Source organism: Mizuhopecten yessoensis, unplaced genomic scaffold (genome assembly GCF_002113885.1).
Source record: "Mizuhopecten yessoensis strain PY_sf001 unplaced genomic scaffold, ASM211388v2 scaffold9499, whole genome shotgun sequence".
Classification (NCBI taxonomy): Eukaryota; Metazoa; Mollusca; class Bivalvia; order Pectinida; family Pectinidae; genus Mizuhopecten; species Mizuhopecten yessoensis.
In genome coordinates, this window is record NW_018408078.1 from 124,008 (window position 1) to 151,665 (window position 27,658).

Below are 27,658 nucleotides of genomic sequence, written 5' to 3' on the forward strand. Positions count from 1 at the left end.
TATCTAATACATTACTTTATTACGGTTTGTTTGGATGACATGAGTGGATGCTATAATAGCTACAGACATGGATGTTGGGATGATATAAAACATTATGTACTGTGGTGACCAGTTGCTCTGATGTAGTGATTGTTGTCAAAGGGGGGTACACTTCTACACTGCTGCTTCATTGCATAAGTCATGCACACTTAATATAGGGGAGGGGAAATATCCCAGTCATACGACAGTGGCATAAGTCCTGCACACTGAATATAGGGAAGGGGAAATATACCAGTCATACGACAGTGGCATTAGTCCTGCACACTGAATATAGGGGAGGGGAATTATACCAGTCATACGACAGTGGCATAAGTCCTGCCCACTGAATATAGGGGAGGGGAAATATACCAGTCATACGACAGTGGCAAAATCCTGGGAACAGGTAAACTTGTCACAAATAGCCAATGCCAGTGACATTTAGACCACTGACATGCCTTTCTGAAGATCAAATTGATTGAATAATTCATTCCAAATGCAATGTAATAGATATTTTAACATTGTGTATAAATACATGTGCTTGTTGTGGTACAAAATATTCCCCATGAACTGACAAAGATAAAGTTGATCTATGTCCACACTTTTGCTAAGAATTTAGAAACAAAAGTTAGTTAACAGTTATGTATCAAAAAATTGATTGTGACTTCCCCTGAACACATTGACATTAAAATGAAAGAAAAAAAAATGACAATTTCAGAGTTTTTACTTGATGATTGAATATTCTTAAGGTCAGATGCAAAAACCACAAACAGGATTGTCAACAAAAATAAAGTGTTTTCCCAAAGGAAGATTTCCCCTCTAATCAAAATGTACCCCTAAAATGTAAACTTAGATTCTTCATCATCTTCAGCTACAACATACTAAAACAATTCTGAAATCACTCATTCCAGGTAATTTCTCAATCCCACTAAATGTGTAAAACAGACTGTTGTTGAATTAATCACAAGAGCATTTTATTCTAAATCGAAAACAATCTTTTCATAGTCTTTTTTTTTTACCTTTTCATTGCTTATATAGATAAATGAGATCAAAATCAAATTTGACATGTTTTAACACAAATTAAGCAATCAATTTGAAATTTTATATTAATACTAAAAGCTATATATGCAAATTTTGATCATATGTAATATACAATATAACTGATCACTAAATTGAAATGAATGAATTGCCTCTGGTATTTACCATAATTAGCGAACAAGAGATCATTGCTTACCAGGGTGACTAGGAAATACAACAAACATAAAACTTATAATGTTGGAGTTTGATAATATGTGTTGTCGATTAACTACTTAGAACTGGCAGCTGTTCGTCACAATTTCTGTGAGAATATGAGCAAAGTATAAAAAATGAGCACAAAAAGCAAATTTATCTAGATTTTCTGAAGAAAATACAGTTGTGATGACAAATGAAGTGTTAGTAATGTATCAAGATATGAAGGCACAAGCAATAATTAACGAAATAAAACTATCAAATGGTATTGACATTTCCAGTATGCAAACATGTTTCCATTTTCAACCAATCGCAAACTAATATTGCATGTTCCGTTTGAAATTACTATCAGAATATATTTTTTTATGTCTAAAATGTATCTAATTGGTCAGTTGAAAACCTGCTATATGTACCATGTAAGAACATTCTGAGGGAATACTAGCATCCTCACTTTTTAGTCAGCGGAGGCAGTTCGCTTCTTCAAAGTCACCACTGTATCTTAAGTATATTTCCAGCTCTCTTAACTAAATTAAAAGTTAACAAGTACTGCTAACTGTGTAGACTGACTTCAATGTAAACCAGTACAATTGTTTATCAGTACAGTTGTTTACTGTCTATACTAAGTTCAGTGTTAACCAGTACAGTTGTTTACTGTCTATACTTCGTTCAGTGTTAACCAGTACAGTTGTTTACTGTCTACACTAAGTTCAGTGTTAACCAGTACAGTTGTTTACTGTCTACACTAAGTTCAGTGTTAAACAGTAAAGTTGTTTACTGTCTATACTTAGTTCAGTGTTAACCAGTACAGTTGTTTACTGTCTACACTAAGTTCAGTGTTAACCAGTACAGTTGTTAACTGTCTACACTAAGTTCAGTGTTAACCAGTACAGTTGTTTACTGTCTATACTTAGTTCAGTGTTAACCAGTACAGTTTTTTACTTTCTACACTAAGTTCAGTGATAACCAGTACAGTTGTTTACTGTCTATACTTAGTTTAGTGTTAACCAGTACAATATTATCAGTACAGTTGTTTACTGTCAACACCAAGTTCAGTGTTAACCAGTACAGTTGTTCACTGTCTACACTTTGTTCAGTGTTAACAAATACTACTTTTTTTCTGTCTAGAATTAATTCAATGTAAACAATGCACATCTATCTTATATATTCACCCAAAGGGAAAAAAAACATTCAACATTACCAAATATGCTTCAAGCACACATAGATGGGACTATGAAGTTAAACACATACACATACAATCTATTTTTAATGGATTAAACAAAAAGTTAAAAAAAAAATCAAACACTATAATGGTTAATACATCCAAATCAGCAAGGTCAGAATTGGAAATACTAAGCAGTTTTGTCTGGAAGCCAAAATTTTGTGTTTTTTGTTGATAAACTCACAATATGTTACCCTAGGTGTTCAGATGTATGCAGTACAAAAGTATTTAGATATTTTCTAGAACAACAATTTCAATAATGCAATCTGCATGTATATGTAAGTTATATTACATATTTCATGCTGGGAGTATTATATTTTTTGTCAATATTAAAAATTTACATAAACATAACCATTTCTACATCATATTTTAAATACAGGATAACATTATCATATAGTTCATGATCAACAGTTTGAAGGTGAGAAGCTATTTTTTTTATTTTTTATTTCTTTTGGAATAATAATCAACATTGAAAAAAATATACAAATATAAATAGATGCATGTACTGCTGAAAATGCTTGGTTTATGTGGTCATATACACGTGCATTACACTAAAATGTCTTCAGTGATATTCTGATGTTAAGTAATCCATATTTGTCCCTGTTGAGGTCAATACTCATTCCAACATACATGATTTCTGTTCCTTGTCATCACCAAAACAGACATACATTTTGGGAGACAGTTTTTACAGCAATGACCGAGTTCAATTCTAGTCTATAAAATATAAAAAATGTTAACATTTTATAAAATTTATCCACCATGGCACCAGTAAAATTAACAAATTCTCACAGTCACTCTGTACGATCCGCAAGAATCATTTGCCTATGAGTAGAACACTTGATATGTGACAGAAGAATTCTATCCTGTTAATCTGATGATAACACGTCTTCTGTAAGGCCAGGGGCTTTATCATTGGATGTGTTCTAATGATTGTAATGCTTACTACTACTATAAGCTATTTTAATACTTTGGGGTGTATTTCATTGAATAATTAATTAAACGATGATCATTTCATCACAATAAATACCCCATATATGAAGACTTCTTTAAATAAAATCATAAAAGACTGACAATTGAATTTAATATGTAAAGAAAAGTTGTTTTTTTAAATCATAGAAAAAAATCAAATTGGCAGAAATGGACATTTTATCATTGTAGAAAGAAATACAACAAGAAAAACAAAGTTAATTAAATAAATCACAAATGAATGAATAAATATAAATATATTCTAATTATAAAACAATACTACAGAAAATATTTACAAAGGCATGCAATACAGAATCCAACCAAGTATTTTACTGTTTATGATGCTAATCTTTCACATTACCGTCATACACTAAATCAACAGAAGGACTGGTCTTTGAGCTGTCTGAGCAATGTGATTTAAAACTTATACATACAAGCAAAATTAAAGTGAATGCTACTTTCAACAGTCAAAATGAAAGAGTTTTTCTATATATTTACAGCAACTTAGTAAATGAAACTGACCACTATTTAAAACAGTCCTACGGAATAGGCTGTAGAAATTATTTACCAGAATTAAACTGAACATTGCTTTCAAAGTCACATGAAATTGGCTGTAGAAACCTGGCTTTTTCATTTAAATAAAATGTCTTATTTTCAACTTTTTTATTTTTCAATGATATAAACTATAATTGTTGATAAATTCAGCATAAACTTGTCGTTAAATAATACAGTAAACAAACAAACTATTGTAATTAGCTTTTGTAAAACTTTTTTTTTTAAATCTTTTTTCTTTTTATAACTTTTCTAAATTTACAAATGTAGCATTAGCTTTTTGAATATGCCCTTGCATATTTAAGCAGAAAACAATATTAGTTATGCTTTAAAAATTAAATTTCTCTTATTAACACCAGTATCAAATGATTTTTTTGACAAACAATTTTTTTCACAATAATGGTATTAAGGAACTACACAAATGAACATTTTACCAACACTTTATTTTACTGTCATCCATATTTGACTGTAATACTTATAAAATGTTCAGTTTATGTACCGATAATCTAGAAACATAATTTGCAATGCCAGGTAACTCAATAAGTGCAATAAATCACATCAAACCCTTCAATATTATGTTGTGCAATTTCAATATGAATTTGATATGGGGTGTTTAAAGAGAAGTTGAAAGAATGATTAAATTAGATGTGTTTTTTGTCTTTTTCCTCCATCTATGCAACATGGTACAGCTTATAAGGTGAAAGCGTTTATACAGTACTGTACATGTACTTATAAATATCTGTTGTCAAAGATATTTTTTATTATGATGTCCAATAACAAATCTTCCAAAGTCTGCTTTCAGCCAACAACAAAAAAAAGAGTACTTGTGAAAATCAAACAATTTTAAAAACCTTTTTTTTATGTGATCAATACAGTTCTGCTATCCTCATTATCTGTCTTGGGAGATGTGGCATTATCTAAACATTAAATATTGATCCAATGCTGATAAGTAAGGTAAGTTCCAACAAACTTTGCATCAGCAACAGTTTCCACTTTTTGAAATATGAATATAGTTTACTCAAAACAACTCCTATTGTGCACAGATATACACTAAAAAACACCTGCAAATTTACCTTGGATTCCACACAAGATTCATACTAACAAACTCAACTATCGTCATTTTATACTTCTAACCCAACATTTAACACAGTTGAATCAACTCTGGATTTGGCATCAGTGGACTACTGATATAGTAACTGTATTCCTCGTGTACAAAGACAGCATCAATAAACAGTAAAACATACCAATATTCTTATAATAGTAACAAACAAAATGATACACATCAATGAACAGTGTATAAATTCAACATCATCAACCACAATACACAAGTAAAAACTAAATGTGTATATAACCAAGTTTAACATATAATCAACATAATATTAAATATATATATAATGTTGCGAGTAAGATACCTGAATAGACTATGAATTACTTTGACACTGATGTGAGATAGAATACCAACACAATGAAAATAGTCAAACAAATAGGCTAAACTCTTCTGTATTGTGTGTAATAACTCAAGTTTCATTAAAATATAACATCGTTTTCTGATAAATTCTTGTAAAATCCTACATTGAAGGAAGTCTTGAATTCTTCTTCGACAAAAATATAAACATCTTCTTACACAACAGTAATTTGCTTTATTTTTCATAGAGAAATAGATATCTTGATATTGTAATTGTCAGTGGTCTATATAAAATTGACATCAAACGTTGCCAGTAGCCAGCCCATTGACTATCCTAGCCCAGAGATCCTTTCGACATGACTTGGTCCTGCGTAGGCTTTGTAAAAACTCTTGAAATTGGACCATTCCCCCTGGCGTGAGACAAAAGGCATTTCTGGCACTGCAGATGGTATTGATGAAGTCATCATACTCAGAAGGGTTGATATGGTGTATACGCTGGTGAGCACACTGGATGAACCTGAAGGTATCAACAATGATATATCAATATTTTTCAATTAAATCTCGAAATAATAATAATAAATGGTAGGAAGTAGAACTTAACCATGTAATAAATAGGGAATTTATACAAAACAAGAGCTCAGTTGGTCTTAACAGTCACACGAGTGAAACTATGAATTGTGCACATTAGTGTTTTGTACCCCAACTGTAGAATAGTGAATAAAGAATTATTCATTAAAACTTTGGTCTAAATCCAAACAAAAAAAAGATATGACACTTTCTAATTGATCCCTTTATGGCATGACCATAGATTCCCACCCTCTTCATTTAAAGATGATTTATGAAATGTTGGTCTAAATCCACCAATTACTTTCTTTAACTGAAGATGTTGTTTGAAGTTTTGCACTAAGTGAACCTCTTATGAGCCCCGCCACCTCATCCTCTTTTATCTTGGGGGTTGTTGCTTCGTAGCAAGCTGATCCTCATCATCTAAGAACCATTTCATAAAATGTTGGTGAAAATCCATTAAATCAAAACATTGAAGGGTTTTGCTCTCTTTGAGACCACTGATGGCCTCTTCCCTTTACCCTATGTGGAGCTAACCCCTCCATGGTTCCTGAATCTACCCCTCATCATGTAAGGATAATTTCATTATTTTTTTTATAGGTTGAACACAAATAGACATTCTGCCCCTGCCCCCCTCTCAAAAAAATAAAAGAAATGCAAGATAATGTTTACACATAATCCAAGGTTTCCAATACTTACATTTGAAGACATTTTTGGACCAGGGGATTGAGTATATTATTTGACCTTAGATGACCTTGCGGAATAGACGGATTGTTCCTGGCCAAAATGTGAGCACCTTCAACGTAGATGTCATACAAAACAAAAGGACTGACTACTGCATTGACTGCACTGGCACAAAACTGTTGGAGATAACTTGTACCTGCAAGACAGACACAACATAACAATCACTTGTATAAATACTAATCCACAATGCTGTAAACCCCTTATGTTTCATGATATTTATATTCATTTTTTGTTATTCTTAAAGACTTTTTATCAAAAATTTGATAATCTCAATTTTTTCAAATAAATTGATTATTCAGGTTTTGTGCATTTGGTTAACATCTTTGCCACACCTTGTCACTTTTTTTTTTTTTTTTAGGTAATTTGTTTAACTTTACAACAATTACAAAACCAAGAGCGGTTATACAACCGTGATTCTCCGTGGCCAATAATCCTTTCAGTCATTCTTGATTAATATAGTAGTGTTTTTAAAGAAAAGTTGACCATAGACAGGTAACAGATGCGGTGCAATGCCTTAAGTTCACTGTCAGGAAAAAAGTGCCATCACACTGGACATGTTAGCATGACAACTTACAGAGTCACATTTCAACTAACAGATAAGATAGAAAGAAGATTGTATGCATTGCTATTTATTGTATAAAAATAGCTTGAACTCACCTAGTTTGATAGCAATGTTTAGGAGCCATTTGACATCCTCTCCATATGGTGGGTTGCGGGCATACTTCGCCTGTGGTCGATCATCATGCACACGTCTTGCTAATGTTTCAAGAGCTAACATGCCGACACGGAAGGCAGCCATCAGGTAGTTTAACTGGACCTGATTGGTGGTTGTCTGTTGACCATTATGTTGTCCCTGGATGGCAGCAGACTGGGGCGGACTAGGAGATTGAGAGGAACCATCAGACACCACTTCAATTGGATGTGAAGGCTGCACAGATCCTGCTGATGAAGTGGGAATCTGCTGAACAGTTGGAGGATGACACTGTGCATGACTAGGAAACACTTGTACAGCAGGAGTCAGGGCCCGGAATGGTGGAGCTGCATTGGCAGGATAGATATTGGCAGGAGTTGGTATTCCTTGCATGTTGTTGAAGTGAGGCTGATTTTGATATGTAAATGCAGGAACAAAGTGATGTAGGTTATGATTCTGCATCGGGATCGGCTGATGTGTTGTGTACTGATGTCCAAATGGCTGTATCTGCTGAACATATCCATAATGTTGAACGTATGCCTGGTGGTGATGAGGTAGCTGAGGATGATGAGGGTTAGCTTGAGGAATGGCATACGATAGCACAACAGGCTGAGTAGGAATCTGACTATTGACAGCACGAGGCATCATCTGTGGGGTGTTTGTCAAAGTGACTTGATTACATGAATGTGGAGGAGTAGAACTGAATGGAATGACTGAGAGTGAGGATGGACTCCTCCTGTCAGTGGGAAGTGGAGCTCCAGTCACACTGGCAGCAGTCACCACTGCCGCTGGCACAAACGAGTCATTGGATTCTGTTGTCGTATGACTATGGTGTGTTGTTTCTACAGATTGATGATTATGACTAGACTTTGCAGCCTCCTCAGACAGCTCAAACCACTGCCTGGCAACATCAAACAGAACTTCAGGGTACACACCCCCTCCCTTGGCTGCACTTTCCACAGCCAGACATGCCCTCTGCAACATCTCCCGGCTCTGCTCCTTACACTGAAACAGGGCCCTTTGCACCTCAGAAGGGTTTAGAGCCTGTGCATTGGGCAGACAGGACAGTGCAAGTTCTGCGGCAGCCCGGATCATGTTAGGGTCACGACCTCTGGAAGCTCTATCAGCCAAAGATGCCACTTCAGCTGGTGTGAGATGACCTTCCCATGTATCTATCAGCATGTTGATAGCTGCACTTCCTATCTCCATAGCTTGTCCTACAGTACCAACAAAATAAACAATACAGTTACAGGACAAATAGGGCTTCATCTAGGAAGTCAATGAAATTTCATTATTCCCACAAATTTTCTATACAGAGGAGCTGTAGCGAGTTTCAGAGAAAACAGAAAAGGTAATCAAAAGAAAACACTATCAGTTTCCAAAAAATAAAATTATCTTTAATTTCTCCAAAAGTTTCCATTTTAAATATTCTGTGTATCAATTTCAATATTTGAATCAAAAAGCTGTATCTAAATGTATCAAATGCAGGACATGCGCGACATTTTCATTTTTGCTTGTTTTTTTCATACTTGCAATTTTTATATGTACAGTACGTGAAGCTTATACACATTCATTATCACAAATTCCCATTCAATTCTTTTACTTATTAACTGTCATTGTCTCCTGACTTGTATATATGTGCTTAATTCCAGCATATTGGGATTGCATCAAAGCATAATTTCCACTAGTTCAGATACCTTGGTATGATGACTGGTTGATGTAACACATTATTAAGAAATTTGACAAGGAATCTACTAACACGGAACATATTAAGTTATTTTGACAGATCAGATTGGCTCTTATTAGCAAAGGGTTAGGGTTAGGGTTAGGGTTAGGGTTAATTTATTAATTTATAAATTTGTTTCTGACTAAATTGACCTTGACTTAAAGGTGAAAGCCATGCTACTGAAATCAGTACAGTGTATACTACACACCCTCTGACGGTGATGCAAGTAAATTTCATCCCAGACAATATTTACTAGAAATGTTCTACTTTAATCATTTGATCTTTGACCTAGACGTGAAGGCCATAGTGACCTAATAACATTGCAGTGCAACCTTTCTATGGGTGATGAAGTTACATCAAGTTGTCTTAAATAGTTTAGGATCTACCACCTGGCCAGATTTCAACTGTACACGACAGTCAAAATTGTGTATGGTGACAAAAGGGCCATAAGTCTGTATAAGAGGATTATTAATGTGGGAGGTAGGACATGACTTTAGTATGTAATACTTGGCCATCCCAAGTTGTACGGACACTAAAATTTAACAATTTTATGGAAAAGAGCATACGAGATACACCCTGGACGCAATGACACAATGTTAGACTGATACATAGAATGCAAACGCCTCAGCTTCTCTGGTAGTACACTAATTTTGAGACTTAAGTTGCCTTCTGATATTTAGTATAAAACAAATTCTGTGTAAATACTGTTTTTTACAAATACACATAAAGGCTTCATGGAGACCAGTGGTAAATGTTTACCAGCTTATAATTTCAATTGTCTGCCTTAAAATTCTGTGTAGAATGCTGACATTATGACATCTTTGCACATGAGCTGTATTTGTTGCAGATAAATCTATACTAAATTCTTGTGTACCTGTAATCCAGGACACATGGGAAGAGTAGGTTCGAGACAGCCAGTTAGGAGAAACACAGTTGTTGAGCCCCAAGGCATACAGGCCAATCTGGAAGGCACAGAGATGGAGGTTTCTGTGAGGGCCTGTGTGGGTGTTGGTACTGCTGGGCTGTGTAAACAAGGAAGTGGAACTGGTGCCACCAGCTTTGGTCAACACAGTCTTTGATAGCTCAAACATAAAGTGGGCTGAGGCTTCACTTGGCTGGTTGGGTACTGTTGGCATGATACGAGTCTTTCCTTTGTACCTGCAAAAAACCACCATGGATGTTTTATTTAATTCATCAATGAATACCAGCTGTTCTACAAAGATAGTTTCATCTCAATAATACGAGACTGAACATAACATTTTATTTTTATGACGTTCACAATAAAGCAAAGCATTAGATTTACTGACAACATATTGTACAACAGGCCATATGCTGATTGTAGCTTTCAAGTGAGATATGATGTGGTTTTTGGCTAAATCCTTACTTAAAGGCCTGTAGTACTCACTTTAATGAACTGTATTGCATGATGAAAAATTATAGGACTTTTAAATGGAAATGTGGATGGCAGTTCTCGACATGAACTAACAAAACGTTAAGGTGTATGTCTAACATTAACAGGTTACTGGTTTTCTTGGGCTAGTTGTGTGAATATTGTGAGTTGTAAAGAGAGGGAGTACTCACCTTGGATTTTTTACATTGGACATGCCTGGAGTAAGTATTCGAGATTCCATCAATTGGGATGGAATGAATCTGGCACCCAAAGGACTGGGAGGACTGAAACAAAAAGTCATTAAAACATTGACATTCGCAGCTACACAATCTTGTTTTTGTAAAACCCTACGATACAAAATTTGAAACTTAAATCATTTTCCTGTTTAACACTGCACCTCAAAAATTTGTTTCTCTTTTTAATCTTATGAAACAGGGTGCACATATCAAATGTTCTCACCTTTCATTTTCTCTAAGTTTGTTTCTGGCATCCTTGTCCCCCGAGCTACTGGAACCAATAGAATCACTGCTGTCTCCTGAACTACCACAGTCACTGCCTGGCCCTTGGTGTTTCCACGTACGCCTTACCATAGTAGGGGAGTTGTCACTTGATGTTGTCTCTGGTGCACTGCTGTCAATACTGGCCATACCTAACATGAACAATGTAAAAGACTTTGTAACGGGTCATCCTTTCTTAAAGTCTTAAACGATCTTCATAAGAATGTCATTTCATTAATTGCATATTTATGAAATTTTGCACTATACTTTAAAGCTTTTAATACTTGTCTTGTCAGTATTTATAATCAGGTGCAGAACTCAACGAGAGATGTAAAAGGGATCATCTTTCATTAGTGCTATTACTTCTCTAATGTGACGGATTAATAGTCATGTCAAAAACGAATTTATCAGCAGGTAACATTAGATCATATTGCTGTGTTAAACACTCTCTTTTCAGAGTGATGTTGTAGTTTGATCTTTATCTATGAAGGGGGCTGGTCGGGGAAAAAATTACAAAATAAATGGGTCTAAATGCGTTCTCTGGCCTTCCAAAAGTTATACCACGGCAATATGATGGTCAAGTTCTGCTTGCAATGTCCAGTTTTGACCACTGAAATCTCGGGGTAGCGCAGATCTATGTATATGTCACGTGGTTGTTTCGAAAGTGAGGCAGTGAAGATAACAACAATAGCACGCTGTCATGTGCCATGTCGGACTCAACTAGCGGACAAGATCGCAATACTATACGTAAATAATTGTTTTCAAAGGTCATGTATGATGCAAGTGTAGTATTCCTTCCTATATGTTGTTGTTATATATAACGGTATTGATTCCTCGTGCCTGTCATGACTTTTGCATGCATCTTTTTCTTTCGCCGCATTGTTTACATTTGGCCTTGTTGATGACGTACGTGCGGTAAAATAACATCACTGATCTGGGTCAATTGAGAGTTTTAGACTGTCAGGTGACGATTTAGGATTTCTCTAATATAATTATAATTTTTACTCTTAGGGAGTGAATTTCAGCAAAATTTGTATCGGTATATTTCATAAGAAGGTATATTAAACATGTGTATGCCATTTTAGCAAATATGACATTTTTTCTCCGACCAGCCCCTTTAACTAAACTAATATTAAACAAACAAGGAACAAGGAGAGATTTCTGATTTTTGAAGGCCATATTTTCTTCTGACCAAGCTTGAAGTTCAAAAAGAAAATTTGCAAAACTAGGGAATAGACAAATTTGCAAAATAAAATATCTGCATAGTGGCCATTTGATATACCAATCAATTGAAATTACACATTTTTAATTCACTGAAGACCAGATTTAGTAAACATGAAGTTTACTTTTTGATAAACATTACAATGTTTATTGTCAAGCCATGAAAGGCAAAGTTTATTTGTTCCCGAAACTGGGGTCCTTAATCTGAAATGGCAGGCGGACCTCAATTTTTCTTTCTATCCACAAAATTTTGAACTTAAGCCATTACTAATGCTATAGGTATATTTATGGGAAGTTTTGCAAACGAAGACATAGTGATATTGTCTTTAATTTGAAGCCGACACAAAAAGGATGAAGTAAAACTATACCCTGTGAAGGTTTTTTCTTCATGCTCATACATCGCAATTTGGCTTCCAGAGCTTTGAGTTCTTCTTCTTCCTCTACTGCAGAGCTGTCTGTATCCTTTCCACTGCAATAAAAAGTTCATTAATAATATACTGTTGCATTTTGAATGAGCACACTATTTTTTATGAGATTACATAGAGATACAAAATGAGCACACTATTTTTTATGAGATTACATAGGGATACAAATATAGAGAGTAAGAATGGGTTGAATCTTACCTATTATACCTCAGAGGGTATGTGAGTTTTGGTCTAGCACCTGCTGCAGGGGTCACAATGGTGCTGGAAACTGTCCTTGCTGCAGCTGCGTGACTGCTTCCCTCGGGTACGTGACTGACAGAAGAACCAGCAGCCTGTGATGTGGAGGCCTGGGGTACAGACTGGCTGCTGGAGGGGGTGGTATTCACTGCTTGGATGGATGTAGCTGCTTGACCAGATGGAGACTTACTGCCCAAGTAGTTCACCAGACTTGGAGCCTTGTACAACTGATGAACTTCCTTATCCAGCAGTTTATCCATGATCTAAAAAGAAACATTTCATAGAGAAATGTGTGAAATGTCTTATATTACACTGTAAAGTGGGTACAACGTCAGCAATAAATAAAGCATTAGATTTCTGATGGGTCTTGTCTCTCACAATCATAAAAAAAATCATAAGTTCTATGTAAGTTTGATTGCTTTTCTCTACTTTTTCTTTTATCTGGTGGATTATAGTCATGTCAACAGTAGTAAAAGAAACTTTTTATGAAAACTTTAAATTGCTTTGTTTGACATCATTCTTTCAAAGTGAGGTTATTGCTTCCCTTTTATAGCAGAAGAGTAAGGTGTAAAAAAAAAAAACCATTTCTATTCTGATCAAGCAGCTTGAAGCTCAAAACTAAATACACAAAACTAAGGAATAAAAAGAATATGCTTATGAAATCAGAGAAAGATTTGTAATTTTCTTCTAATTCAAGATGTCTGTCTGATGGCCATCTTGTTTTTTGGAGTAATCACAAAATAAAACACATGAACAATAAAGGACCAAGGTAGCCTACAGACAAAATTTGAGAAAGATCTGTCATAGAAATAGCAATAATAATCTTTAACCGAAAAAATCTAAGATGGATGACTAGCATTCATATTCTTCTCCCTATCAGTCTTAAACTGATACATGCACACTTAAGGACCAGGGGGAACCTATATAAGAAATCCGAGAAACATCTGTCCCCTACTTCTTGAGAAACAAGTATTGATCAAAAATGGACAACAGACCATCGATAAAATGTTATCCAGGCTCTTGATATATTCAACAGTAACACAATCGTGTTAACATGCAAAAGACATGAAAAAGAATGAATCTCCACTAACATTAAACAGATAATTTGGTTACTACTCGCTGAAGAAAAATGAATTCCCTGTGTCACTGGTAATCTCCCCCCCCCCCCTAAAAATGAGGAATGTTGGTATGTTTTTCTTCATTTTATTACATGTTCTATGAAAACTGATAAGGGAAAGCTTTAGAAAAATCCAGCTTTTATACTTCATAATTGACTATTTGAAAGAGCCACTTGGGGCAGCATCACCATCCAGACCCTTGACAAACACCATCCAAAACGAAAATATTTTTTCCTCCCTTTCCTTTCTACTTAGGCAACCCACATACCACATACAAGTCTGAGCTTTGAGTGATCATTTGTTCTAAAATTAGGCTACAAACAAAAGAATTATATGAATAAATCAAACCAATTACTGAAAATAACTAAAGTAAATAATAACTGAATTACTTTACCTTGCTAAGCTTGACTTGGTCATCCTTGTAGTGGACTAACATTGTGATGGCTAGTTCACCTCTTTGCCTTCTGGTACTCTCACACAGAAGTGGGTGATCTGCCTCAGAGACATTGGCTTTCATACCTAAAATAAATTTGCTATGAGTTATAAAACATGACAAGAAAAGATAACTGATATACGAATATAACAGAATATTTAGATTTTTCTTTATCAAACTGAAAAGAAGAATGTCTAAATATCATTAGGAATGAATTTTAACTCAACATTAAATGTAAGGCCAGGATAATTATTGTTTGATGGTATAATCTTACCCAGTGCTGCGACTGCTCCTTCAAACCCAAGTTTCTCATCTCCAGGTGACCTGGCTATACCGTTCTGTACTGACCTACTGGGAGGCCTGCTGTTGGTGCTACCCACAGGGAATACTGAAACACACACACAATTGACAATAGCAGGTAATATACTCATCAAAGTGTCTTTATTCACTGACCCAAGGAAAATATTACACAGTGCAAAATACTTAATGCTCTTTTAATATCATTATTTTTAATAATATTTCGTATATACCTAGGGAAACAAAGATCAGTTGCTTTTTGATTGCAGATTCCAAACAATTTTCTTTTCTCTTAATTTGAATATATTTTCCATTTTTTTTTTTTTTAAGTTATTTATTTTTAGAATTTACTTACAAGGCAGACAGAGGGAATCAAATATGAAGCTGGCCAAAGTAAGAGGCAAGAGGGCATCTCCTCGGGACTTGATGGTTCTGTCTCTCAGCTGTTCTGCTTTGTCTCTCAGAACGTTCACTTCTGCTGGACCAAGGGCTATCTTCTTCAACAGGTTCAACAACTCTGTTTCTTGATATGCTAATTTAACCTACAGTAATGGACATATTCAATATAAAGTATCTGTGAAAAAATACCTGATATCAAAATGCATTATCACATACTGCCCTTGCTCACTTTTATGCAGTAAGAATACAACTAATTCATCAGAAAATCTGATGAGATGAAAAAGTAAACAAAAATTGACTGATTACATGGATTTCTAGCAGTTCTTTAACATATATGTTGTCAAAAACTTAAAAAAAATATACCAAGTACTAAAGAGAAAACTATCAGCCAATCTGACTGAAGACTTCATCTTTAATAACCTTGTCCTATGAGCAAAAATTAGTCTAATTCTAACAAACTGTTCTCTAAGTTTGGTGAATATGCGGCAATACATTTTGGAGCTCTAAAGCAGAAACAATGAGCCAATCAGATTTTCATTGAACAACTTCGACCTTTGACACAGTGACTCACCTCTAATAATATCAAGTGTATAGGGATTGGCCTCTTTGCTCATATTTCTTTATCTAAAATTTTCTCTATCAAATATATGTCCTGTCAGATTTTTACAGAATATACAAAGTATATGTGTCGACATTTTAACAAACTATTGAACAGCATGACACCATAATGTGTCACTCTGACAAGTTTATTGTAGTAATAGCAAAAGCTGATTTAAGAAACCTGGACATGTGAAATGAACAGTGCCAGCTCCTATACAGTCTAACACACCTCTAGTGCTTTACAGGAGGCTGGTGGCCTAGGGAGTTCCAGCCCAAACATCCCCACTTTGAAGGCTAGGTGGAAACATTCATGCTCCTCGGCCAGCACACTTGACAGGAAGGCAGCCTTGGACAGAGTTGAACTGGCCATCAGACTGATGTTGGTCAGGGCCTTTTTCTTCTTACCTACAAACAAAAGCATTGGTGTAACAATATGTATTTCAAGGGAAAACCTACAGCGAAATTTGAAAATCAACATCAACAATGTGTATAAACAAAAAAGTCTCTAAATTAATCCATGTACAACTCTGGACTTATAGGGAACCCACTTTGTGCAATATAACAAAAATACTTTCATTTTTCTGGAGTTGAGAAAAAGTGATAACAAGATTGTTTAAAAGCATACAGTGGACCACATGTGGAAGTATTTGCACAGATCTCTTTTATATCATTGTGACATTTGTTGGCAAGTAATCAATTACTTTCAATTCAGTCACCGACTGATACTTTCACCACCTCAGGTTTCATTAAGTATCAAGTTATCCACAAGAAAAACATTTGATTGCTATTTCAAAGCAGGTAATTTGTCATTTGTCATTTTTATGTCTTAAGCCATACATCGTCTAAACAACATCTATGCCTTCCCATAATACATTCTGCTGTACCTAAACAGCAAATAATCAAGTAATTTTTCATTACAAAGCAAAATATCTATATTCAAATTCTTCATATTCTTCATATTCTTTGCAAATATGTTCCAATATCATCTATGGACAGTACAAACCTTTAACGCTTGGGAGATTGGCTGTTTCTGCAAGGAGATCACAGGGATTTGCCAGCATTTCCTCAGCAAGTCTCTGGGCCAAACGACAAGCTTCCTTTGTGTGACCATGGGCATGTAGGGCTTCTGCTCTTGCAAACAGGATCTAGGAAGAACCATAAGGAGGTGGTTAGATACAGAAATCAACTGTACAATGCAAGCAGTGACAAGTGATATGGGGACCAGTCTTCCTGCAAAAATGTGACAACATTTTGTTCCATTGGCTGACTACATTACAAAAAGTTGACATGTTGTTTTCTTAGTGACCATTCAACAGCATTGCCAGTGGAGAAGGACCCTGATTGCCCTTGGCTTACAGCTGGCCACCTGTTATCCTACTGAGGCCAGTCAGGCATTAAATGTTTTTGAGATAATTATCATATCTCAATGATTTCCAATAAACAACTTTTTGCCATCATATTTATGAAAAAATTCCCTGGTTAATAGCTAAAGTTTCAATTTCCTGACTATAGAACAGAACACAAAATCAAAGAATAATTTGACCAAATAGATTGACAAACCTTTTGGTTGATTTTGTAAAGCTATGAATAACAATCTTTCAGTGATCATGATCTTACTTCATGCCAGAAAAAAACACACAAGCATCTCACAAATGTGGTAATGAACCATTTAGAATGGCATTAAGTTAGTTATGAAAACATTTTGCATCAGCAAAGCATCATGAACTAGACAAAGTTGTAACCATGGAGTAGTATTTAATACTCATTTTTTAAGATTCATGCAGGACAGGAGGGATTTATTTCATGTGTCAAAAAAGGTTAACAACAACTGTAATCTGTGACTGGACTATAATATTAACTACTAGATACCACCTGTTTATGGCGACCAATTGTCTGAGGGTTGCTATAGACAGGTTTTACTGTATTGCACTTCCTCAACATTTTAAAAGTTGGATGCCTAGCTGCCATGCTGAATTTTAAATCAACCCAAATTTTTACACCTTTGCTCCTAAATGTAGAAAAATTACTCTGAAAAATCACATTTCTTAACAATTTTTAAGTGGAAATCTTACATCTTGCATTTGATCCATATTCTTCACCCCAGCGAAGAAGTTAGGCTCATCTGTTTTTTCTTTCTTTTGTTTGTCAGCATCAGCTGTTTTGTTTTTCGCACAAAAGTACACTTGATATTCATCCCCCGACTGCTGAGACTCTGAAGAGTGTTCAGCCCTCACAGATCCAGAAGCTTGGGCATCTGAGGCAGCCATAACAAATGCTGCAGCATTGTCCTGAGCATTGTCACAAGCATGGAACACATCTCCAGACTTGTCTGTAGAAAATACGGAAAAATTAGAGGCACCTTCTGGTCTATTTCCAATGCCAAAACCATTTGCGAGGGAAGCATGACTGGAAAAACCCTCTTGATCGTCAATAGAATTACTTCTGGAATTCACTTCTTTCATTTCTGACCCAGAGTCAGAATCTCTATATATAGAACTACTTCTTTCAGGCTCACAGAAACCTTCTGAACCTGAACTTATGGCACCATCGTTTGTGTTGGAACCTCTGGGACTAGAATGACCATGTCGTCTACTGTTGTAGTTTGCTAAGTCCTGAGCATTTTGATGTTGCTCCTGTAACATGTTTTGTGCTTGAGCAAGTGTAGTTGTATTGTCTGTGCTAATAATACTTTCTGAACATACTGTGACTGGCTGAATCCTAGATGGTTTCTTATCACTGTCATGAGTCTTGTTGAACCTGTATTTGAAACAGGAACCATCCTTTTCTGAGTAGGTAACACCTGGAATTGGATAGTCATCCCATGCTAGATTGCATGCCTCTATACCAGGCTTGAATCCAACAAAGTTTTCGATTTCGTTTTTCTTGAGACCGTTGCCTGTGTTATTTATACTGACACCTCTAGCCTTCCTCACTTTCTCCACAGTAGACAGATGCCACTCCTTGAACTTAACACTGAGATCATTCCGTTGTACAGGAGATAGTTTGGGATTGAGGGCGGCTAGTCTCCAAAGTGTCACTATTTCCTCACACAAGCTTGCTGCAGCGTGTTGTGTTATATTGGCTCCTCCACTTCCATTTCCCCGACACATGTTGTTATTGTTGGTTGTTGTCTTGGTGGTGAACCACCAGATCAGAATCTACAACCAAAGATGTGAAGTTCTTTGAGCTATGTTTGTATAAAATATTTCAGTTTCACCAGTATCTATTGATGAGAATATTGACCTGTCAGCAGAAGCCACAGCAGTCATTTTGGTTTTCAGAATATTGGTAATAGAGCATTATAAACATATGTAATCAAACAAAAGTTACCATCAAGCATGAACAAAATCAGACCACCAGAAACCATTGTGGCCATCAACCAGGGTATACTATAATACAATTGAAAGGCCTATAAAAACTAGTAAAATAAGAACGTGATTATCTGAAATAGCAGAAACATCCAAATTCTTTTACCTGTTCACATTGTAGAACTTCATCAGTGATTATTTCCAGCAGAGGAATGGCATTACTATCATTCCTTCTGAACATTTCTCGGACAATAGAGAGCAAATTCCACATGCCCTCTGGTTCTCTTCCCCTCAGTGGTCTCAGTAAACTCTGCCACTCAGCTGCTGCAGGTGGAGCAGTGGCTGACAGGTAGTTCACATCACTGCAATAGGATACAAATGATGATGGCATCAATTACTGAATAAATTAAGTGGGTGACTGGTTTTAGAAGGTTTAGTTTAAACAGAAAATTTCTCCAAAATTTATGCAAATAAAACATATTTCAGAAAGATTAATTATGTATTCTTCATACCAGTTATGGTATATAGCTTTATTAGAGTGAAAACAGCAGGAATTACAAACCTGAAAACTATAGGAGATGGGACACAGAACTTAACAAGTGTTTTCTTGATATTTTCATGTAGAGTGTTCTCATCCAGACACCAAGAAGTCTGTTCATTGGCAGATGGTCCTGCAGTAGGATCTGGAAAACACAACACCTTAAGTATGTCAATAAACACTACATGAATACACATAGAAACAGTTCAACATCTTGTTTTATTCTTTTAGTTATTTTAAAAGTAGTTCCATATACAAAGGCTTCACTTATTCTTTTGATGTAGCATGACACATAATTCAGTTTTACCTGGAGCACCACAGACAGTGTTGATAGCAGTTTCCTGAGACGACAACAGCTCATCCAGTAGTCTCTGGGCAGTTGGTAAAATCTAAAAGTAATACACATACATCAGCTTTACTAATATTAGTTTCAAATCAACTTAAGTCTATGTGATAATTTCATGTTAAATATTTATTGTAGACGTGAGGAAAATCTTACTACATTACCTTGGTAACCATTATGATTTCCCTTTAAAATTAGTTACTAATCACTTCATGAAGGGATGCATTGTAAATCATCCACCTCTGAGGCCTCATCAAATGCAAACAAGTAGCTTGAGCTCAATATGGTGTGTGACATATATTCCAACACTTGTGTTTTGTTAGCCAAGAAAATTTAAATGCTTTACCAAATTGATTCAAACATATTTTTTGTAAATTTAAAGGTTGATAAGATTCTGAAATCTTGTTGAAGCATGAGGATTTAGGTAATTTAACATGGCTACATTATGCAACTATGTTGAATGCACATCTATGTCAAATCCTTGCATAACACAAGTTTGTTTATGCTTTTATAACAGCTGATAACACTACTAATTAGCACTATTGTAAATGTGCTAACAGGTTTCTTATCTTTTCACATTTACACTAAGTTTTCAGCATTCTTTTTAAAGGAAGATATACCTGTTGTGGCAATTCACTGATGAGATATTGAGCAAATTTCTGCAACTGGTCTCTGTGCAGTCTGGACAAAGATTCTGATACAGGGGCCCTAAGACAAACAGCATTGCACTACAAAAGAAAGTAAAACCTTAAAATCAAGCACTATCAAATGGATTCATAACATGCCTGTAGTCTGTGTTACATGACCGTGACCTTTGATAACATATTGTATCAATTCAACACACCCTTGATTCATAGCTGTATATAGAAAAGAAGGCTGTGAACTATGTTATGGCCCAATCATGACACTGGCTAAGTACACAGCAAAAACTGACACATGGACAGATTGCACCATAATAATAAGTGTTACAATGAATGCTACATAAACGCAAGCATGTAAAAATTAATATCATCTAACCACTAGAACTTTTAAGCAGACCTCCCACAAACTTTCTCTTACCCCTACACAAATTAAAAGAAAATTAGGATGAATCTAATTGGCCTTTTTTAATCCTTTTTAACTTCATTAAGCACCACTGACTTATAACATCTGGTATTGGCTCCTCTCCTTCACTTTTGGATACTGATTTAATACATTGTACATACTAAAAAGCAATATCCATATTAAATGAACTTTTGAACTTGAGAGTAACATGATTTGTTACACACTGTGCTTCTATAAAGAAATTTCACGTAATCTTGACCTGGGTTATCTTGTTTACATAGATCTGTGTGTTGTATGCAACATACCTTCAAATCTACATATGAATCATATACTAATCTATATATTTTCACATGTTCAACTATTTAAAAGATTTGTAAAGACAGATTTTGTTTAGCTTTGACCCTTTGATGTGACCTGAACATTGTTGGTACAGGCATGTATGCGGTGAATGACATTACACTATCACATCATTAAACACATGCATGTATCCAATGAGTTTTACCAAACAAATATTATAATCTAAACAACAAGTGATAGCGCGGACGAATACAGTGATTGCTATATAACCCCTTCAACTTCATTGGAGGGAGGTTATATAAATCTCAATCAAAGTTCTTCGTTACGATATAAACATCAAACTCAAGTAAATGTAATTTGGCTCTGTACCTGATGAATTCTATAAAGACAGAGTGCCACTACGTGGGAACACCAGGATGCCATGCTGTTACAAGTACAGGTGCAGGATGATATGCGACGTCTGTCAAACACAACAGCAACATTGAAGTTACCCTTAGCCTGTGCTATACCCTGTGGTGGAATAACAGTTGCACTGAGATGGAAACCTGAAACAGAAAAACAATTCTATAGCCCTAGGTGTAAGGTGGTGGGGTTGGTGGTTGTGGTTTGAGACCTGAAGGTACAACTTGGATAAGGTATCATCAGATGTTATGGTCCATAAAGACTGTTTAATTGTAGCATTTTTGGTTCAGAATAACATATTAAAATCTAAACTGATATACCAACTTTGGTCCTAACCTCTTAATAGGATGGATTGAGAAGAAGTCTTTATGTTCAAACCATTACGCTGGCATTTCAAAATAATATTTCCAATCAAGTTTCAATGTTTTTTTCACTGAAAATAAACAAAATATTTCCCATTTTTTATTGCCTTATCTAAATCACGATGAACGTATCTCCCAATGGTGGAATATGTGACTGGTCCTGGAGAAAATAAATTCAAAATTTGATAAATCCCCTCCAGAAATTTTCATCCATGAAGAGTTTACGAGAAATGATGTGTTGCTGAATTCTCACCGATCTGTAAAGCCTCTTTGACTGCCTTGAATTTGTAAAGGTGTTCTCCTTTCTGGAACTCATCTGCACTTCCATTAGCTAGACAAGAGTACAGCCTGAAAAAAAAACCCATTCACATATGGATAACAAGCCAAAGAGGTCAACGTCCAAAGCATATATATATGTATATATGCTTTGACCGTTGACCTCTTTGGCTTGCTGTATATCACTGTTACATATAACAGTGATATACTTTTCGTACAATGCATCCTACCAACATTAGATGTACCAAGATGCTAAATTTGGTTAATCCTGGTGAAATAGTACAGAAGATACGCTCCAGATCTCCACCCCCCCCCTAACAGCAAGGTCAATAGTCTAATTTGAGTCAGTGACCTTTTTGTCATACTCTGCACTCCAGCAATCAAGAAAGTACATGCATACCAAATCTGGTTACTTCACATGAAAAAATATATGAGGTATGCTCCCGACAAACTTTTAAATGACTGAGGGCAGTGGTCAGAGAAAGCATCACAGCGATTTTTGTATGCTGCTCTCTGAAATCACAATATACAATTGTATACTGATTTGGTTTCATCTTATACTTTAACTAATTGTAAAACTGGGCTATAATGTACTGAAATTAAAGTAAATTTTAGTTAGTTATATATATTGATATATGTGATATAATATTCTTTTTCCATATACACTACACTGTATTCACATAAAAGTCTGACTTGCTAAGTTGCTATTATATTGACATTCTGAGAAAAGATAAACTCATGAAACTAACTGTAGACTGAGATATAAAGGTAAAAACTTTATAAAGACCGCTATTTAGTTATACCGTATATCCTCTTCATTCTCTGGGAAACTCCAAAAGGCTATCCTGAGTTGAAGCTGTTCTGGGATAGGCTGGGGAAACATCTCCACCTCCTCAAACGGTATATTGCATGCCACGGCCATAGCCCCCAACTCCACCAGCGACTTAACTGGTCCATCAGATTCTGAATTTGTACAAATGGTGAAAAGATGTAGCTTATTGTTAATTTAAATGGTGGGTGGGAATGATCTGTTATTGTTAAAATATTGACTCGGTAATTATTATTATTTAAAATCTGTATGTGTTGAATGTGTTGGTGTATGCAAATTTAATGAGTTACCTTAAGCTTAACCAAAAGTCAGCATTTATATATTTTGTGAATTTGTTCCAAGTAAACCATATACAGAGAACAAGAATTAAGGTTATGATCAAGGGGTCAGAAATTATACATAAAATATGTACCTTTCAGTAACGTTTATCATTTTCATGCTTGGGTGTAGGATAGATACTGTATATTGCAGCTTCCTTTTTTAAAGGGCCTTAAGTTACAACCCTGTAATTAAACATGAACATAATAACTGGGATGTGATGATAACAGTCTATCCATAGGTACATGTACTAACGTCTTATCACTAAACCACAACACAATCTTTGACACACAAACACACTTCCTGACGTGTATATATATCCATGAATATACAATAAAATAGTTATTGATTACACCATTATACAGTCACAAGCTTGATAAAAACCTGTCAGCGGAATACAGTTTGATACTGTACCGTAATGAAACCCCTGTTTTGTGTTAGTGCTGGAAGGAAGGTTAATGCTGCAACACATAATTCAATTCTAACCTTAACAATCTGCTAACGAAAAGAAGACCCATTTTCACTTCATTTTTTTACTTCAATATATACATAGTACTATTATGGTGTCTTACACATACATTTCTATATATATATCAAAATCAAAATGAAAAGTTCTCTTCGGTTACCTATACATGTATATAATGATGGATAAAAATATGTTAATATGTTAATTTACAGTCACTTTATGCAGGGGAATGTGTCATCTGCTATATACATCCGCAGCCAACATGGAATGTTAGAGCATCAAACATCTGGCCTGTAGCACATATCATGCAATATATTTATTTGTGTGTAATGGTGCAATAGTATTGAAGGTATACTCAATTGTGTCATAGCCTGACTTATATCTCAAGGCACACGTGTTAAATAATCCATTTTCACAAGCACTTTGATATAATGTACAAGACCTTCATGTCAGTCTGGTGGAATTGTACAACCTTCAATTGCAAACTGCCTTGTCTTATAATATAATTAACACATAATGTAATGTAAATATGATCATGTGAGTTAATTTAATTAAGATCACTACCATGTCTTAACTATATAGTTAAGATAACAGATTATGAAACCAATATGCACTTATATATATAAAGGCATGTTTGAAATTTTGAAATGTTAGAAACATCATTACCAGTAATTTGTACTGGAGAAAGATTTTTTGCCCCCAGCAAACCACATGTACTGTACGTATAAATATACACAACTTATGTATTTCACCACCTGTTTTTGTTAATATATTCCAATCCATGCTTAATTCATTTCAGTACTAAATTTAACATCAATATTCATGAAAATTATTTCAAAATGATGTCAAATATTTTTCCATCACCTGATTTTCAATATATAATGAATTATTAGAGTGAACAATGTGGTACCTTTTTCCTTTTGAACATACCAAACTATATCAGAACAATTGTGTATTTCTGATATCTAATGAGCTGGTCATAGAATACTTATTTTGGGATTTTACAAAAGGACATATTTTCATTATTGGTATTTATATAAATAATTGAATCTGACAAACCTTTCTTGAGATCAAAGTTCTAGGGAAATTGTTTCCTTCACATTGAGACTGATCTCTTAACCTTTAACCAATGATGGGGATTTCTTCAGTGCTACATTATCTTGTTCTTTTCTTTGAAGTCCAGAGGTTTACAATCTGGCCATACACACACATATATGTACAATTACAAGTCATATGAAATGGGGCGGAAAGGTCAGTGTCCCAAACAACCCCAAAACTACATGCATGGTTGACTGCATTACATACAGCAGTTCATGAGACACGTATTCCATATAAACAATCTTGTACAAAACATACCATACATACAAATTGAACAAAGGCACATGTCAATTCTCATGATTAGTGATAACCAACAGATTTTCTTCAATCAGCAAAGAAAAAAATGATATCATCTATGTACATGAAAAATTTGCTAGCTTGGGGCTATGTATACATATATACAGGAGAGAGAATGATGGCAGATGATGAGCTACACCAACCTGGGGATACCTCACAATGAGTCATCGTTGTTCTACTTTCTTTGTGGAGATACTTTAACTTGTGAATCTGTCCAACTTTCTACCCTTTCTGTGATTATCCTTTCCAATCAGATTAGTTTCTTTCAAGTTTAAATGGGAATAATTAATGGATAAGTATCAGTATCTGTCATAAAAACTATAACAAAATTGTTTGTACAATATGTTTACACAAATTGTAAAAGTCAGGCAAAATCTTTATAGAAGTATTTAGTAAACAGAAGATCACATGCAACACAAAATTACATTATTCATAACAACTTATAATGCCTTTCCTGATCAAAGCAATCACATGAATGAAATTAGAATTTTTTACTCCATACAGTACAATGGATCTCACTCCATGGGATGTGGTTGAATTCAAAAAAATAATGGGAAAAGGCATCACCTTTGTTAGACATGTATTCAATTGTATTCAAATAAATGTCAGGAGTTTATCAGTTTTTTTTTGGTAACAGACCCTGCGAAGACCCCGCCAAATGAAATAGTGTTCACTGATAATATAAAATGTTCCTTCAGGCATAGAGGTGAAAAAAAAATGTGCGAGGAGGTGTTCCCTCTTTTACATACCTCAGTGTTCATTTGGTGCAATAATAAACCACTTAACTTTTAATCTTCAAATTGTTGAAGTTGGTCAGTACCATTAAGAAGTAAACCATGATTTGTTTGTGAAGAACTTCTTTTAAGTGCTTTCTAGTTGTCTTTCTTTAAACATTGGCATCGAAACATATGATGGCCATTCCCAACACATGAAACTAGTTCAGCAAAAGATTGCTTGTAGAACTCAAAAACCAAAGTTTTTCAATTGTTGGTTTTTCGTTTCAATATATCATGGAATTTCAACAGTTTTAAATAATGTGGTTGCTTGTACTTGCTTCTTAAGGGTGCCACAACTAGGATCATTACCAGAAACGGTTGTTGTGCTCAATTGGTTCCATTTTGACACAGTTGTCAGATATTTAAATTTCCAAATTACAACAATGGAATGCTTATCGGTTTTTAGCATAGATTATGAATCATTCGCAATCTATGCTGCTAAAAAATTATGAGCATTCCAACTTTATAATTGAATGGCGATTCATTTGCAGGCAAAAACCTGGATATTAAAAGCTTATAATGCTAAAACTTTATTACAGACATCCTAAATAAGTGATTTCGATTCAGTGAATTCCACAGCAAAAAAACTTTTAATATTGGTGGTTTCTATGCTGAAAATCTTATTTCCAAAAATCATATTATCATAATAATCATTTTCAAAAGGTTCAGAGGTACATGTGAAATAAGTTTATTTATAATCCTTTCAAATCTTTTAATTGATTAACTGCTGCCTATTTTAAATAGGTGTCAAATGCATTCCTCAGAATCTCTATTTTAGTTCTCCTGTAGACAATGGTACGTTAAAGCAAAGATCTTATAGTATGTACTACCCGGCGTAGTATCAAAGTAAATAATGTGATGAATATGAGGGGGCATATAGTTTTGGTCAAGGACAATGCACCCGTGTCCATTAATATTGAGCATGCATCGTGCATTGAACATTCTAATAAATATATGCAAATTACAAATTGTAGGTTATTCTCCGATAGACGGCATAAATAGTTTAGTCGGCTGCAAAACATTTATAACGACCGAATTCTATTTGATAAGAGCTTGGGGTTTTAGAAAACAAAGGCCTTTGTGCGAATAATCTCTTTACAATTTCCGGCCAACTCACCCTGGTTTTTAACAATTGTCGAAGCTTGACCTCCATTTTGTCTTTTCCATCCTCTCCAATTGTTACAAAGACTTTCTGGCTCGCTTATCCACGAACACAATGAATCTTCCTCAAATCGGTCACTGTCTTCGAAAGAATACCTATCTCCCTCATTGTCCCAGTCAAAAATGAGATCCATGATGACAGGACTTCTCAGGGAAATGACACCCAAGCACAGGTCTAAACTGAACCCTGGCTTCTGCTTGGTGTCGACTGCTCCGAGACCAGTGCTCGGAGTAAGACACCGACTAGTCAATCGATGTAATCATATTGTGTATAAATAATACAGCTTACCCCCCACAAACACCTACATTATTGTATGAATACCTCATTGGCCTCTATTTGAGACTGAAACGTGGAAAAATAGGGTGCCAAGTCACCCCTTTTCGTGTTCAGTCTACACAACAATAACAAATTAT

The 27,658-nt window shown here is 35.1% G+C and overlaps 1 protein-coding gene across 1 annotated transcript; it reads right to left on the minus strand.

Moving 5' to 3' along the window:
• Window positions 1–27,658, minus strand: LOC110458183 (zinc finger SWIM domain-containing protein 8-like). The gene is made up of 22 exons (XM_021509783.1): window positions 27,201–27,658; window positions 23,103–23,262; window positions 22,277–22,371; window positions 21,629–21,804; window positions 20,539–20,646; window positions 19,883–19,964; window positions 19,600–19,720; window positions 19,204–19,399; window positions 17,802–18,887; window positions 16,733–16,874; window positions 15,959–16,134; window positions 15,086–15,272; window positions 14,708–14,821; window positions 14,395–14,519; window positions 12,844–13,145; window positions 12,589–12,689; window positions 10,962–11,151; window positions 10,694–10,786; window positions 9,987–10,270; window positions 7,353–8,603; window positions 6,651–6,831; window positions 1–5,904 (listed from the first exon to the last, which is right to left on the minus strand). The coding sequence occupies exons 1-22, from the start codon at window positions 27,376–27,378 to the stop codon at window positions 5,688–5,690; spliced, it is 5,565 nt and encodes a 1,854-aa protein (XP_021365458.1). The 5' UTR covers window positions 27,379–27,658; the 3' UTR covers window positions 1–5,687.